The sequence below is a fragment of the Megachile rotundata genome, chromosome 6 (assembly GCF_050947335.1).
Source record: "Megachile rotundata isolate GNS110a chromosome 6, iyMegRotu1, whole genome shotgun sequence".
In the NCBI taxonomy this organism is placed as follows: Eukaryota; Metazoa; Arthropoda; class Insecta; order Hymenoptera; family Megachilidae; genus Megachile; species Megachile rotundata.
The window spans coordinates 11,825,363-11,842,890 of record NC_134988.1 but is presented as its reverse complement, the minus strand read 5'-3'; the positions used below and the strand labels follow the sequence as shown (position 1 = coordinate 11,842,890).

General features: G+C 42.9%; 1 protein-coding gene and 2 long non-coding RNA genes across 3 annotated transcripts; 2 read left to right on the top strand and 1 right to left on the bottom strand.

Moving 5' to 3' along the window:
- The first annotated feature begins 384 nt into the window (after positions 1-384).
- On the top strand, positions 385-2,110 carry LOC143264606 (uncharacterized). Its single transcript, XR_013038406.1, has 2 exons — positions 385-450; positions 1,135-2,110. It is a non-coding gene; the product is annotated as an uncharacterized LOC143264606 (long non-coding RNA).
- Positions 2,111-5,859: 3,749 nt separating this feature from the next.
- On the bottom strand, positions 5,860-8,696 carry hry (bHLH transcriptional repressor hairy). The gene is made up of 3 exons (XM_003703126.3): positions 8,211-8,696; positions 7,699-7,794; positions 5,860-7,532 (listed from the first exon to the last, which is right to left on the bottom strand). Exons 1-3 carry the CDS (start codon positions 8,361-8,363, stop codon positions 6,702-6,704), a joined length of 1,080 nt encoding a protein of 359 aa, XP_003703174.1. The 5' UTR covers positions 8,364-8,696; the 3' UTR covers positions 5,860-6,701.
- Positions 8,697-8,958: 262 nt separating this feature from the next.
- On the top strand, positions 8,959-14,114 carry LOC143264572 (uncharacterized). The gene is made up of 2 exons (XR_013038326.1): positions 8,959-11,607; positions 11,758-14,114. It is a non-coding gene; the product is annotated as an uncharacterized LOC143264572 (long non-coding RNA).
- The last annotated feature ends 3,414 nt before the right edge of the window (positions 14,115-17,528 follow it).

Genomic DNA, 17,528 nt, shown 5'->3' with positions numbered 1-17,528 from the left:
CAGAATAAATTTACATAAAAATACTGAATAAATGCAGTGAACATAGAGATCGTAGAGCAAGATCAGAAGTAGATAGGGTAGTCTCGTTATGTTACCATACCTGCCACCATAGCCCAGGGCTTATCTTCTGGCGACCGAAACTGCATCTGTTGATCGTGTCTAACATCAAGAACGATCAAACATCGTTTCGCTACGTAACGACGCTTCCACTCCTCCTTTCCGTGTACTTACTACTGGAGTCACTATGTTCCTCTCGTTCCAGGCAGCGGAACAGAATCGTAGGAAGCCAGAAGGCATCGCAGCATTTTTCCGCGGGATAGAGATAATAATCGTGTGCTCCAGCACCGTGTCACCGGATAGCACTTATCAACGCGAGATTGACGAGGCGAAGCGAGGCGAGGCTCGAGGCTCGAGTACACTCGGGTGCAACGTTGCTTTTGATTAGACCACGTACGCAAACTCCAATTTTTTATCATTGTACTTTCACATTTTTTAACTTTTTAATTTCTTAACTGAGCAACTGTAGTATATCTTTAAATTATCTTCACATATGTATGTTCCTGTAGTGTGTCTTCAAATACCTGTAACCTCAAGTACCTATGTCTTCAAACTATAACTCCAAACACATATGATATCAAGTATCTATGTCTCCAAACTATAATCCAAACACATGTGATATCAAGTACTTGTGTCTCCAAACTATAACTCCAAACACATATGATATCAAGTACCTATGTCTCCAAACTATAATCCAAACACATGTGATATCAAGTAGCTATGTCTCCAAACTATAACTCCAACGACATATGATATGAAGTACCTATATCTCCAAATACCTATGCACATGCTTAACTGCCTATATTCTCTAATTCCTAGCTGCTCAATTTCTGAGATCACCAAATTCCCAAGGCTCTAAACTGACAAATACCTAAAGAGCCAATTCCTACACCACCTATACAAGACCTAGACCACCTAGACCACCTATGTGAAGATCCCTACAAAGATCTTCCACCTCCTATACAGATCAAGCTCCTTCCACAAACCTAAAATCTTCAAATAACCCACCCCAAAATTTAAAATTGCAAAAAATCCCTGAAAATCCTCCAAGTTTCTGGCGGGTTGCATTTTCCCTAGGGGAGCCAGATTTGCTGGTGACTGTACTACAGCGAGCAGCGCGCGCGGCTCGCGAGCGTGGGGGATACGCAGCGGAGCATAGAGAGATGCTGTGAACAAGAGAGAAGAAAACGAAGAGGGAGAGAATGAGATCGAGTGAGAGACCCCCCACTTGCTGTTTGCGAGTGGCGGCGCGTGTCAACCTTGCCTTGTCCTTGAAACCACGCGACCGCGACCGTACAACGAGCCAAGTCGATGCGGCGAACTAGTAGACGCTCGCACGGTTCTAGGAATCAGCTGATTGCCCGACAAAAGGGGAATTCTTAAAGACTCCGCGCTTCCGATCGGATTTTCATCGTTTGCCGCGTGAATGGACTCCGGTTAATTTACATTGTGACGAATTCATCAGCGTGATTTACGCAGGGACTTTTTTCTATGCTACTCGCAGGAAAATCCTTAGTCGCTTGGAATCTTTACGGTGATTTGTGACAATGATATTATAATTACTTTCGGATGAGTAACTTATGAAGTCATACTCATTTTTTGAATCAGTGTAATCGACCGTTTTTTCATTCGTTGGTCTTTGGTTTTTTTGAGATAACCAGGTGAATGAGTGGAACTACCTGGATTGATCATTTTTCATTGGAACAGTCAATCTTTTAGTGAAAGCTGTGTTAAACTGGATTTTACTTTACAAGTCACCTGATCTGACTATTTTACATCAGAATAATTACTTTTTTAATGAGAAGCTAGCTTCACAATATTTTTATTATTTCCTTCAAGGTACTCGTTTGTAAAAAAAATTGACTCGACAATATAAAAGGCAAGATCATATATCTCTTTTGAGACTCCAATAATTTAATCAACCGTACTTGAAGGAAGTTTCTCAAGAAGCCATATAGTTTGAGAGTTATGAAGCTTTATACAACAGTCAAGTGTTTACCAATTGAAAAGTGAACTGGAAGGCTAAAACCGTTTCATAAGTTTCTGAAAGTACTATGTGTGTTTAAGTTTTCAAACAACCCTATCGGTTTTGCTCCTAACAATCCTTACTCCTAACTGCCAACATTCGTACATCTCAAACCTAACATTCTTTCAAAGTATCACATTCTGAAGCATATCAATAAATTATATTATCTGTACAGGAAGTCGAAATCCCTCAATTAATTTAGTTGGACATGAACAACGCAATAAAACATTTCAGTATCGTTCCATAACCTCGCAAATTCCCCTTTCCTCCGCTTCTACAGGTTTTAAATTTATACAAGTGAGCCTCGTCCACCTGTCCAAGCAAGAAATCGCGAAGACTGGTCGAAATCTTGAAATTTGCGTATTAATTGTCGCATTTAAATAATTATCAGCGAGTCCTAACCGAACAGTACAGACTCGCGAGTGTTTATGAATCAGAGAACACGTTGCCTGCCTTTTTGCGCAGCCGACGTGTTTTTCGTTAAGACGAGACGCGAACGGAAGGCATTGTCAATTTTAGAAGCAAAGGCTGCCTCCACGGTCAGAACAAAAGATCTGCTCGCGCGGACAAAAGAGGAGAAAGGATTCCGCTCTGTTCCAGGCAACGGAGGACAGTCTTTTTTCATTTTCTTTCTTTTTGTCACCGCGCGGATAATGGCCAGCGACACGAACAGTCACGCGATTTAATTAAATTACCTACTAAATTATGCGGCCCGATTATCATCCTAATGACCATTAAAGTCAGCCCGGGTCGAGGCTAATAAATAAAGAACGTTTCACCGAACGACTCGAACCAACGACTAAAGCGTAATAACGGATTCGCGTTTTCATACAGAAAAATGGCGATGTTCGAGGAGGACCCTTCGTATAGGAGCATATAAGAGGACTTATGGCAGGGTCATAATTTAGTAGGATATTGACACTAGGGAAGTCTAACGCGAGTAGGGGGGACTTTTAAGAAATTTAGAATTTTTTTATTTTAACACTGGGGTTATGGAGTTTTGAGATTTTTGAGGGACAGAACTTTGGGATATTGGAAATTTGGAATTGTAGGATTTTGAGGTACTAGGACTTTGTACTATTGGGACTGTGGGATATGTGGACTTTGGTAAATTGGGACTTTGGGATATTGGAAATTTGGAATTTTAGGATTTTGAGACACTGGGTGATTTTGAGATACTGGGACTTTGTACTATTGGGACTGTGGGATATGTGGACTTTGGGATATTGGAAATTTGGAATTTTAGGATTTTGAGGTACTGGGACTTTGTACTATTGGGACTGTGGGATATGTGGACTTTGGTAAATTGGGACTTTGGGATATTGGAAATTTGGAATTTTAGGATTTTGAGGTACTGGGACTTTATACTATTGGGACTGTGGGATATGTAGACTTTGGTAAATTAGGACTTTGGGATATTGGAAGTTTGGAATTTTTTAATTTTTAGGTTCTGGGATTTTGTAGTATTGAGACTGTGGGATATGTGGACTTTGGTAAATTAGGACTTTGGGATATTGGAAGTTTGGAATTTTTGGATTTTCAGGTACTGGGACTTTGTAGTATTAGGACTCTAGGATATGTGGACATTGGTAAATTAGAATTTTGGGATATTGGAAGTTTGGAATTTTTTAATTTTCAGGTACTGGGATTTTGTACTATTGGGACTGTGGGATATGTGGACTTGGTAAATTGCAACTTTGGGATATTGGAAGTTTGGAATTTTTGGATTTTCATGTACTGGGACTTTGTGATATTAGGACTGTAGGATATATGAACTTGGTAAATTGGAACTTTTGGGTATTGAAACTTCGAGACATTAGAACTTCAGTATAATAGGGCTTCACTACTTTTGAACTTTTGAAGGATGTTGAACTGTTGGGTTCTCATAATACTGGTATTTTAATATTTTCAGATTATTATATACTGGAATTTCTAAATGTTAAGACTTATAACATTAAAACTTCGACATATAGGATTTTCATAATTTTAGCACTTTGTCATACCACAACTTCATATTGCTCAAAATTTCAAACTTCGAAACTGCTGAATGTTAGGATTTCAAACTTTGAGACTTTGAATACCTTCAGAAATTTTTGAGCACGTTTACCATTTGCACTTTGAAACTTCAGAACATTGGAATGCTTACGTTACGACTTAGACTGTGGAATTTATTTGTGGCCTTAAAAAGTAATGCAAATAAATCGCGAAGAATTAGCATATTGAAAGCGTGTAGCTCATAAAAGTTAGTCTACAAGTAGTACCGGTCTAAAATGGTTTGGAAGATCGTACGTGAGAGGTTAGTCGAGAATCCGATCAGACCTCGTGGTTATATCTCGTGAGACCTGTTTGTCTGAAGATTTTACGTAACGAAAGATAACCGGCTCGACGCCGCGCAGATAACTAGGAGTTCTAGCTCCTGTGCGCGGCTCTTATGCAATTCACGAGACGGCATAAAATCAGAATTTTTCATAGCCGTCTGTGGAAACCCGTGGTTACGGGGTCAGATGGCAACCGGGGAGGTCGTTGTATCGCAATCTAGGTCGGAAAAATGGAAATCGTGCGATTTCTGTGCGAAGAAAAGGTGAACTACAACTCTACTCGCTATTTACTTTGACCCGTGGCCTGAGTTCACGATCAAACACGATAAGGTGTTGCGGCTGCGTCGCAATATTACGCCGCGAAAGAGCGTTATGATAATGCGAGCAGTAAAAGACACACTGTCTCGAGCATCAGGACACAAATCTTCAACGGATGTTTGACAGATTTCTGAAATTTCAACGTCGGACGCGGCAGAGCCTGAAGAACGATCGTGGAGGTGGCAATAAATTTAGCTTCTTGGAAGTGTTGTGCTTTCACCGGTAGATTACACATATTTTTAGCCAGTCCGACGCTCGCTTTCAAGAATTTTCCTCGAGCCGGAAGCGAACCGAAGGACTTGGACTGTTCGCTGGAAAATTACTCATAAACGATTGCTACAGAAAGGCGGAGGAGATAATCGGTTATCGCGACAAGGGAACAAGTCTCGAGATTAGATTCTCGCGTTGCTTGATAATCTTTAATCCATCCTCGTTCATTTCATTCGAGCCGAAAAATTATCACGTACACCATGTGAATCGGTCGCGAGGCGCCCTCTGTTATCGCGCGAGAAGGAAAAGGGCGAGAAATCGGTGGATTTAAGGGTCTTATGGTGTTCGAGCGGTGGACAGCAGAGGGCAGCAGAATCTTGGGCACGCTGGCTTTCGGCGTGACTCAGAGTGGGGGTGGATTTTGGGCCCCTTTGGGCGCCGGGGCCTGGAAAGGGGTCTCGCGACCGGTTTCACTTGGGGGAACCTGCGATTTCCGCCTTTAGGTGGCAGCACCTCGGCGGAGAAGACTCTGTACCTTCGCTTAGTTCGGATTCTGAGCTGCAGCAGCGTGGATGTGGCTTCTGAATTGTCTGAACTTATTTCTTAAAATGTATGAAAGTTATGCTTATGAATGAGCAATTTTAAAGCGAAAGGAGGAAAAATATGGATATATTCCACGGTTAGATTACTTAGGTAATTACTCGAGCAATTACCTAAATATATTCTAAGATAACAAGACTAATAATTTTTAAAAAATAACGTAAACTAGAATAATAGTAGAATCATGACAATGAACGTAGTCCATATGAGTAGTCATGTTTGAAATATTTTTTAAGACACGATTGAAAGAGTTATTAATCGATGAATTTATGTATGTGAGAGGATAGTTACTAGGATTAGGCAAGAGAAAGTCGAATAATGAGACCATAGTTAAGTTTTCACAAAGAGATCAATATTTATTTGATGCTCTTGCAGTGATAAGCGTCGATCTTTTCTATTCTCACAATAGAGAGGAATTATAAATTTCATTTCTCTGCACTCATATAAATATAAATTAAGACGATCATAACGCACGCAGTACCCACGCATACACTCACACGCACACACACTCTTTCGCGTCTTAACTAAACTACAAACTAGGCGTTTCGCGTTAGTTACAAGGGTTCCTCGTACTTACAACACGTTACACCACACACGCTTGGCGTTTTACGTACAAGAAACAGAATGGAAGACCTCGGTGATTCTTGTTGCGTAAGGCACTTAAAATACGATATCCGTCTAACAATATGTACAAACGAAGGGGCGAAAGAAAGGAGCGAAAATGAATGCGAAAAACAGGGACGAAGTAAAGGGATGAAACGCGCGAACGAAATGAAACGATAAAGGCGTAACGAAAAAAAAGGTACACGACGCGAAGGATCCTTACATTCTTCCTGCTGTTACGACGAACTCGATTCAACGATCATAGAATTATTATTTACAAGGCACTGTATAAGGCACTGCCTCATAGGCTACTGGCCGACTGCACACACTCGGGAATTACTGAACTCACGGCTCTCGGACAAGATCTCCTAGCTCGCAGGACATCTCCGATCCTAACCGCACTCCTGACTCCTAATGCGATACGTGTAAGGAACAATGATCCGTGTTCCGCGGTATTTCTCGCGGCTCGACGAACGACGAACTGAACCCACGTGTCTTCGTCGTCGTTCGAAGCGTATTTATCACTCGAGACTGTCTTTATCACCCGCGACCAGATGTAGGTCGACTTTTTACCACGGCCTCCATGGTTTGTCCTCGACCTCCGGTACCACGCTCTTCCTCATCACCAGAGCGAGAGGTTTCTGAAGAGGTGGGCTGTAGACGCGGGGGTCGAACTCCGGATCGCTGGTGTACCCGTTAGCCGGGGATGTTGCAACGTCCCTGTGGCTGTTTCCGGTGCTGTACGGAACGGGTTGTTCGCGAAACGCCGCTGGAGCTCCTTCGAAGCCGACAGGACTCTCCGCCGATGTGGACGTCGAGCTGGCCGAGGAGGACGAGGAGGATGCGGACGCCGTGCTTGCCGTTCTCTGAGGAATCGGGATCAGAGTCGGCAGAGGCGATGTTGGGGCTGGAGACGATGCCGGGGACGTGGCCGGGGTAGTTTTTGCACCGGCTGGAAGAACCAGAGCGATGTCGCCGTTGGGCAACCTGGTCGGCACTAGCTGGAGACCGGTGCCGTTCGCGTTCGTGAAAAAGATCCCGTTCGATTGTTGAACCTGGATCCTCGGTGTCGCGTCCACTTGAGGTAGAATGTGCACTTGGAGCTGCGTGGTCGGTGGCGCCGGTTGGACAGGCTGTTGATTCTGAGTGTTGTTGTTGCTAGCGTCGACCGGTCCGAGGCATGAGGCCAAGTGGGCCATCAAACGTCTCTTCACAGAGGCGTCCAGACCGGGAAACCTGCCAACCTCTCCGGCGCATTCCGTGAATCCAGCTCGGAATTTGTTCAACACGGTCGGATCTGTCGCGGCGGCTAGCGCAACTTGTTGACGCTGGAGCGTTTCCAGGTGTTTCACCGTCATCTCCAGGATGTCCGCCTTCTCCAGTTTCGAGTGTCGCGCTGGCTGTAATCAGAAAGAGAATTCGACGATTATATAAGGGCTCGGATGTTAGGAGTTGGCTCGAATTCCCGGTGAAAAATCGTGACAGCCGAGACTAGTTTACGAGCGGACAACTGTCGAGAATTATCGAGGCACGAAAATTCGAAATGTACGATGTTAGGATACTTACGTCTTTTTTCATGGCATCCAGTATCAAGGTCTTCAGGTCGTTTAGACAGTTGTTAATGCGGGCTCGTCGCCGCTTTTCCATAATCGGTTTATTACTCTGCAACAGAAAAGAAATCGCCAGGTCAAACACACTGTTAAGCTACTTCAGTCCGGTGTTCTATTTCTAAAGGATCATAATGAACCCGGGACAACAGTCCGAGTACAATGTTCTGTTGTCGCTGTTTCGGAAAAGGAATAGCTAGTTCTATTCAGTGTCGTTCAGAATGGACGCGTTCCACATTCATGCACAACAATATACATTTCCCCGAAAACTCTATTCTATCTATCGGTTCGATTCCAAAGACAATTCCGAATACGCAAAACGGTGCAATCGTGTGGTCCTACTATCGAATATTTCGAGTCACGAAACTGATACTGTTTGTGGACTTTCGATCGAACGGACATCACGAGATCGATGGTCTCGTGACAACGAACGCTCCAAAAAGAAGCTACGTCTCTGTCAAAGACACTAACCCGTCGATTCTCCCCTGATCTTCTGGTGGTTGTAGTCGTGGTGGTGGTTTGCGCAGTGGGCTGTCCAGCCTCTTGGGGCACGTGTTGCGCCGGCGGTGTGGCACCAACGGTGACACCGCCTGTTGGCATCGTGGCACCCACTCCGGTCACCATCGTGCGTCAACTCTTCGTGTATCACAGAATGAAAAGCGACCGACAAATCGTACGCACAATTTGCCGCGTAGCACTGCACTGGTAATCCAAGTTGGCTGGTGCGTTCTCACTGATGTCTGGCCAGAGATGGCCAGCGTGTAATCCAAGCGTGACTGACAGAACGAGGACGAAAAAGTCTCGTGTACGAATATTCGGCCGAGAACGTAGTAAGAGAACCGTGTCCCTTGCTAGTCTGGCTAACTTGCTCTCGCTTCGCTGTGAACTCACTGAACTCTGACGACCACTTGGGACGGGTGTCAGAGCACGACTGACTGAACGAACGACGAACGTCTTCTGTCGTCCCGTCGAAGCGTGCCACCCGATGGAATGCCCGGTGGAGGCGCTGCCACCTTAAGGGTGGGGGGAAAACCGACGAGCCACGTGGAGGGGATAGCGCGTGACGGTTTAACCTGGACTTCCCTCCACCGCCAAATTCCGACGGTCGGACGGCACCCGGTTGCCTTTAAGAGCCCCCCCACTTCAGGGTCTAACCCCTCTCTACACCACGGAACCGTCGACCGTGGCGGGTTGCCTCGCGCGAACCCCCACCAGGACTCTCTTCTGGACTCCTCCGAATCGATCGGATTTTTCGTCAAGTGCCATCGGGGGTAATTTTTGGAAAAACGTACCGCGAGTGGTACGGATATCGTCGATCGCTTAGGAAAAAATTCCAAAACGTGACTGGACGATTAGGAATTTTTCATGGTTCATTCATAATCGACGGTGATTGTGCGGAAATCCATCGGATGACTTTCTGGAGTTTTCAGTGATACGCGCGTTTAATAATTCAGACGAAGTTCCGGTGACAATAATTAATGACGAACGAATGGGTGTGGAACTGAAATAGAAAATAGGTCGGAATAGAAGTCGAATCCAGTTGAAAATCGTGCATTCATTGACGGACACGCGATTAGAAACAATACCGTGCAGCGTTTTCCTCGAGAGAGGCGATTAGTCTCGTGACGCGTATCGCGCGTCGAAAGGTCATTAGAACCGGCTGGCTGGTTCGCGTAGCGATCGAAGTGGTGATGGTAATTTCTAGACGGGGACACATGTACGGGGCCGAGCGCGAACGTCATCGAGGCTTATATCACGTTCTTCGAAAATAGCCGAGTGCCACCGTGTGTCGAGAGCGCGGACTGACGCACGCACGCGCGCACCACTGGCACGTGCCTCCTACTCCCTCCCCGGCTCTTTCGAAATTACTCTTTCTACTTGTGCGACCGATTAAACGCACGCCGCGGCATTTATCTCGCGCATACGTGCACGTATGCCCGGCACGAAACGCGGATACGTATTCCTCGGATACCGTGCAACCGCTCCGTAATTGATACCCGATTGGATAGAACCGGTGCTTATCGTGCTCTCGCGGTCTCGTGCTCGCTGATTTAAGGCAACCGGAATTCTGATTATGCGTTTCGACAGAGTACCATACTGCATTTCCATTCGTCCGTTTAAGCAAATTCGAAATACTGTCGCAAGCTTCGCATTCCATCCGCACGACGTTGTAAATAATCAACAAACGCCTGACTAACGTTCCCTAGAATCTCATTCGTACAATCTTATTTCTGTAAGTAGAGACGAGAGTTCCAACCGTGCTTCGAAGAACCGATGTTATCAGCGAGACAAGGTTTTCCCTCCCTAGGGAGTGTCCCGCCGCAAATTCCCTACTCTCCATTCGATTTTCCCCGGCTGCGAAAATACCCGTTCGTTCACCGACGATTCACGTCGCGGCGTTACTTCGATCGGTACTCCAACTCCCTCCGTATCTAGGCAGTATCTCTAGCTGAGAGCACAGACGTGTCAAAGGCTCGTGGAAAGATAATCAGCGGTGCCGCGTGGATGGTTCCGGCGCCGAGCGAAGCCAGCCAAGTATTTCAGCGGCTGAACTCCGCCGCCCTACAAAGGGTAGGAAACGGGAGGACGAAGGGAGAAAGCCCAGAAGTTCGTAGAAGCTCGACGGATCCTCGTGGCATCTCGGCGTGCGCGAGAGAGCGAGACGAGGAAAAAAGGCGAGGTAGGGAGCGGAAAGGGTGGGAGTCGGATCGGCAAAAGACGAAGGGAGACAATGTCGCGAAGGGAGAAGCAAGAGAGCGCAACGTAGCGAGGAGAGAGGCGACATAACCTCAAAGAACGATGCTGCTCGACTACAGTCGCGAGCGAGACGAAGAATCGGCGGCCGCCAATCACGTGACCGAGATTCGACGCGGCGTACGACGAACGCGCGCCCATTGGCTGGCTCCTACCCCCACCACTCGCTCGAGCCGAGGACGAGCGTGCCGCGCGCGACGGTTGCGTGGGTGGTGGGGGCGCGATCGTCATTCGACTTTGAGCGGCAAAGCGGCGCGGCGGCGTCGCGGCGCGTGGGTCGTGGCCCTCCGGGGCTCCGGGGCCACTCGATCCGATGGAATGCGTGGGGGAGAAAAAGTGTGTGGCGTGACGGGGAGGCGAATACCTGTAGCCTCCCTAACACCGAATACGCTCTCCCGAGTGCATCGGGCGCTCGTGGAAAATCGGATGCGCGCCTGTCGCTGCACTCGCCGAATCGACGACGCGTTCGAAACGTACATGTATCGAACACGTAATTGGAGTGCACTAGACAGTCTCCGGGAATTGAGTCGTGCCTGAAGTGCTTCGGGTACTTCCTGGAACTGTGGAATGCATTCGGTGCACTCGATGGGTGGAGGTGTTTTTTTGGCGACGATGTTAGACAGGGTCTCATTGCGGTTTGGGATTCGTTTAGCGAACTTACCTTACCTAAAGCACCTTCGGTATTGTGTGCAACTATGGCGTTTATAGTTCACACCACAAAGTGAATCTTGATAGCATACTTCAAATAATTGTAATATTCTAACCTTGTAATTAAAACAAATATATTCCCCACTTTGTACAGTCTTTTGCACAGGAATGAGAAATCACAGGTGTACCAGTCACGGCTGCTCATAGGTCATTAGATAAAAAATGAGTAAAGCAGACTTTCCCGCTACAATTCCCAGAGATCATTGTGAGTGGAGGTGTAAGGAGAAACAGCACATTCGAAAAGTATTTTTGATGGATCGGTTTAGCAAATTTGACCGGAACTGCGTCACGACTGAAGTTCCTTGCGAACTTCTTAGAAATTTGGAATATACTTGGAGGCGTATTCGGTGGGTGGAGGAAGGGGCGGCACTTTAGAAGCGACTTTTGGATGACGATGATAGTCTGGGTATATTTTATAGCCGTTTAAAAGTCACTTAGTGAATTTAGCAGGCACTGAATCATAGAATACTATGCATACTTCTTGGAACTGTATATATTTTTTACGTGTCAGGTATATATACTGCATTTATATACTGTATATATTTTGCATTTGCAGGTATATTGGAAGAGAGAATCATATGGAAAAGAGAATTATATTTTTCATATGTCTATTTGGATTTTAGACTACATATATTTTATAGATGTTTAAAATTCGTAAATTACTATTACAAATAAGATGAAGTTACTTCAGAATAAATTTTTTAAATAACATTGTACTAAATATTTTAGTGCACATCTATCTATAATCAATCAAGCATAGATTAATAATGTTCATTAAACTCTGAATGCATTAAAGATATCCGACATCATAAATAAATCACGATCTTTCATCTTAATAGGATCTAAATCAATATGATCTAAATTCATGAACCCCACACTCATTACTCCAAAACATCCGAAACGTATTTAATCACTCATCATCAAAATCCAATTAAAAGTCCATTAAACTCACAGCGTGCTATTTGACGAATATTAGAATGCGTCTAATTCTTTGATACGCACTGTATCAGAGCGAGAGATTCGAATGGGCGATGTCTGATCAATGATAAACGTTTCTACTCGCGACATCTAATTGTTCGCGAAACAATTACACGTTGTTCTCAAACGTTTGAAATCGCTTGCGACACTTTCCCACTTGGTTTCGTTCATTTAATTAAATAACAATTTGCTGCAAATGATTTGATAAAAATATGATTGTATAATAGATTAGGATGGTAAGAATTATAGAAAATGTTAGGTATAGTGGAGTCTGAGAGATGCACCGATAGTGTGCTTCCATCTGTCGGCGGCGGTGGTAGGTTTTTTCGCTGAATCCCTGGCACACTCAATCTCTACACAACCATCGAAACACTTCGATAAATTTGTTCAAATTATTTTTATTCACCATAATCGTTCTCCCTCTCGAGTATCTCTCAAAACTCACTTTTGAACTCGAACCATTAACTCGATACTCGAAACACGAACAAAGAATTCTTATCGATTTTCTCGAAAATTACAATTTCTCGCGGCGAAGCATTACACGAAATTCTTGTTTCAAATTTAAATATGACGTAAATATGTAAATAGAATGTATCACGATTCCTGTATAATTTTTCCGATCGTTCAATATTCTCTCGAGTCGGTATGAGTCAGAGGTACGTCTAAACGTTTCAGATAAGGATCGTAATACTTTGATATTACGCATGGTGGGTGTTAATCTCCCTATAAATTTTACCATGTTACACGAACCACATTGAAATAACTCCGAGTGCTCGACGCACAATCAGCGTTTGTCATATTAATTTTCAACATTTCCATTCGCATTTACATGAAAATGTAAAACACACTATTGACGGTCGTTACCGGTGCGTGTCGATGAAAGGTAGCTGAAATTTTCCCACCGATCGCGAAATTTTCGCGTTGTTTCATTCCCTCAACTGCAACTATTGATTTTTATACAGGCTGCTCAAAAGAAGAAGTCCTCGCACGAGTTAATTTAAAAACGTTCATAACAGAAGTAACTGACGTATCAGATATTAAGAGCAACTTCAAAATTAGCAGACACAGTTTACGTGTTAATTTAAGTAAGAACATCGACCAATTTTTCGGCGAAAGTGCTACCGATCATTCTTATCCGCCGATCTAATCGCAAGTCACACGCCACGTTCGATTCGTGACCGAATTCGAGTTATCGCGATCGAGTGTACAACACGTCACGTGTTTTAATACAGTGTCTCGATAAAAGGGATCAGAAACGACACGCAACGGCGCCACTTTACTACAACGATATTCCCTTTCCACGAAACGTTTAATTCCCGATGGTTTCGGGGTGATTCTTTCCTCGCAAAATACCCTAGGACTTAACGATAACAATTAGAAGCCGAAACGCGTTCGCCTGGATAATAACCGTGCTTTTCGTACCAAAGTTCCATGAAACTTATTAGAGCGACTTAGTGCAGACTTATACCTGACGTAGCGACCGTCTTCAAGCCCCATGAAGCCGGTATGACTCATTAACTTTATGGGGTGCCGGTGGATTACGTGCGTCTCGGCTGGTGGTCGGATAAAAGCGTTCGCGAAGCGGCATCCGCTTTGCTCGCAGCAAACTGACATTAATATCCGCTTCCCTCGCGTCGAAGTATCAGCTTTGGGTGTCTGGCGTTCATTTTTCCACCCTGAGCTTTATTACACACCGACCGAGAAATAAAAGTGGCGAACAAGCAGATGTTTATGAGGTTGCATCATATTTCTAAGTAATTTGATTTTGCGAAAACTCTGTAGCGATTGTTTCTGCTGTAAATATATTTTCATAAGGGATGTTTCTCTTCTTTTCTGGCTATTACCTCTCCGTTCTATATAATGTATTTTTATGTACAGTGTGAACTATGGCTCTTAAGCTGAGTAAAATATTGCTAAATAAAATTGCTTTACGAATACATTTATCTACTAAAATATTTTATACCTCTTTACCCTCATTTTTATTTTAATTATGAAAGCCAGTAACTTTACACTTGAAGTTTTTATATAATTTTATTAATAAATTTTGTCAGTACAGTAGATTATTGTATAAATGACGTAGCAGTGGATTTTTGGGGTTAAAAATACGTTGACCAAACAGGTGATTATATAGTGAAATTGTGCAGTGTAATGTTGATGTATGTCTTATATTAAAAAAAGTCGTGGAATTTAAGATGCGTGGCAATAATAATCTCACCCTCTATCTACACCCCACGTATTTCGGTGTAGGGTGGTAATCGCGCATTGAAGTGGAGAATGCTGAAAATGGAACAACCTCGATTCTCGTTTTCGATAAAACGTTCCCGTATCGCAGGGTTGGTCGTTGTTTCATGGCAATTTATTGTAGTTAAAGGTAGGGTGTGAAAATAACGCCCGGAGTGTTCCAATATAGGCGAGCTTTCGCAGTTTTTCTTCCTTCATTTTGATAAAATTGTACTCTTTGTTGTTGGTAGACATTTTCATTTGTGTCGCTGTGAATAGCCACGATATAAAACCCGATTTTTTGCATGTAATTTCGATGTTTAAAGGAATAAAATGCATCAAAGTCGCAATAAAAATAATGTATCTCGGTAAAACGGAACCGTTCCAAGCGAATAAAGCGTGCAATAATTCTGAAATTAAATTAAATAACCGGAAGAGAGCTTCCGTGTAACATAATTTCACGTAGTTTACCACTTTCTGACAAATATTTGCTTTAATTTCATAAATGGCCGTTTCTGGATTAATTACTCTACTCTTTTATACTGTTTACATTCGCCCTATCCAGCTAATTATTTACGGAAAATAAATTCTGTCTAACAAACACTCATTTATTTAATTAAGAAATTGCATTATCTAACACATTTGCAGATTTATTTGTTCTCTACCGAGGTCAAATGGCTTAACAAAAATAAAAGATCAAAAATCTTATGAAAAATTAATATACATTAAATCACTGAATGAATCATAAATATAATTCAACTCCAGTCCCAAATTTTATCACGAGTTTTTTATGTCTAAAAAAGTAACGCCATCAGAATTTGTGTACAAACCACAGCGAGAATGATGTGCAGTCGTTAACAAACGTTTCCTCCCTGCAAGCTATACCATTCACAAATCTTTCACGTCCGTCAAAAACGGGGTTAACATAGTCCAATCAATTTCGGAACACGCGAATGTAATAGAATTCTCGTTTCAGTAAATTGTTCGCCGCAGGACTGAAAAGTAAACCGTATCCTTTCTTCGTCGAACGATCAGTCTCGCTGTGTTTCTCATCTTTTTGCATCATTATCGAATTTTCGGTGCAGCCTGCCGCACACGACGACATTCACCGAACCAAAATGCATCCTAAACGCGTTGCTAAGCGTCGGACAAAACCTTGTTCCATAAAATTGCACCTTGGTTCCGTGAGCAACATTTCAACAGCCAGCCACTTTTTATGCCAATCATTACGCGCCGCAATTCCGTGCACGATTCGTAGCCAATTTCCTTTATTGAATCTAAGAACGAAAACGCGAGACGACTGTCGAGGGGACTCGTTTGTAATTGTACTAAATTATACCGAGATTTATTTTTCGACAAAGAAAGGATACTTTATATTTTATTTACATCGAATGATATTTTTAATTTTGGACGAAGAATTTTTAATATATCTTTCGTGATGACAAACGTTTCATGATTTACCGCAGAAATCAGCGAAACGTTTCAGCAAAGAATATGGAGATTTAGTTTATAAAAATGCAGCGTGGAAAACGTAGGATTAACAGTAGGATAATTTATGGTTCTTATAATTAAATACTTTTCAAAAGAATTTGTGATTTATTAGGTTAGATCTACAGAACCTCGTAGTTTGCTTAAAATATTTAAATGGCGGAGGTAGACAAAATGGATGACATTCGCGCGTATGCATATTAGAGTCGTATACAAAATTTATCGCATTCATCCCGAAGTCGAATTCAGTAAAACACGTATATTCTTCAAAAACTTGGGAATTTATATACTAAGTTAGCAGATATATTTTCTGAATATTTCGTTTAAAACGAATCGATGAAATAAATTGTAGCGCATCATGGAGCTAGAGAAAATGGATGACATTCGAGCGTATGCATATTAGAGTCGGAACATGTATACAAAATTTAGCGTATTCAGTCCGAAGTCGAATTTGGTGGAACATGTACTGTGTATCAGGTGGACTAGGTCCCTTTATTTGCTTAACCGATAATAGGGCGAAATTGTTGGGCTGTCAATCACACGGAACAACCACGAACACACACGGGCGAATCAAGTGCACGATTCGTGGCAATTTTATGACCCGCCCGGGGCTGCCAATCGAACAGTTCGAAATATACGACGATAGGATCGGAATGGCACGTGCAATTTTCGCTGCTCGATTTTTCGGGCGAACCCGCAGCGAAACCAGAACGTCACGTTTCAACGAGCAATCGATACTGACGTTTCGTAGAGAAACTCTGCTCGGATAGCGTGCGTTGATAAGGACGCCTGTCGTCGATCGAGTGAAATTGCGAACGAGCACGTCGCCCCGATGAAATTGGGAACTCTGATTCAATTTAATCGATGGATAATTTTTTTTCTTCCTCCTTTTTCCACCTCGGTGTTGGACCTCGATTAACTAGAAATCTGTTTTGTATCGTTCCTAGATTCGGTGTTACGCAGGGGTTGTTTTGTTACTTCGAGACTTCGACGAATTTTTTATGTACTTCTGTTTTTTTCCGTATTACTGTCTTACTATTTTACCATCGAATTTTATACTGTTTTATTATTCTACCGTTTTACTCCTTCATTGCCTACTACTCTGCAATACTTCATCGTCCTGCTTTCTACTATTTCATTATTTATGTACCCCACTTTCTAATATTGCATTTTATCCCACTTTTTGCTATTCGGTTTATTCTGTGATTTTACTATTTTATTTTCTGTTATTTTACAATTTTACCATTTCACCATTTTATTTTCTGTTATTTTACAATTCTATCATTTTACCATTTTATTTTCTGTTATTTTACAATTTAACCATTTTACCATTTTACTAAAAATGTCCAACCCTTTCAAATACAATACAAATTCGCCGTAACAATATAATACTTCGCAACAGATATTTCACGAAGCAAAAATTCTAAAATTCGCCAGACGAAGGGTCGGTAACCCTTCCGTGCACCTAATGACGGTCTATCGGGTGGGTCGATTTTTTCATCGAAGAGTAAAATTTTTTTTCTATCAGCCGTCGTTTTCAATCGAAAAAAAAAAAAAGACAAATATTTTTTTGCTCTCGGTACGAACATGTTTTTTTTCACAGTCGGATGCCCGTTTATTGAGCCATTGATTTTTTTTACG

Bases quoted from the DNA above. Each gene is read 5' to 3' on its own strand.
- hry (XM_003703126.3), bottom strand. From the start codon at position 8,363: ATGGTGACCGGAGTGGGTGCCACGATGCCAACAGGCGGTGTCACCGTT. The intron at 7,795-8,210 runs GTTAGTGTCTTT...TTTCTGTTGCAG, and splicing joins GATCAGGGGAGAATCGACGG to AGTAATAAACCGATTATGGA. The intron at 7,533-7,698 runs GTAAGTATCCTA...TTCTGATTACAG, and splicing joins TGGATGCCATGAAAAAAGAC to CCAGCGCGACACTCGAAACT.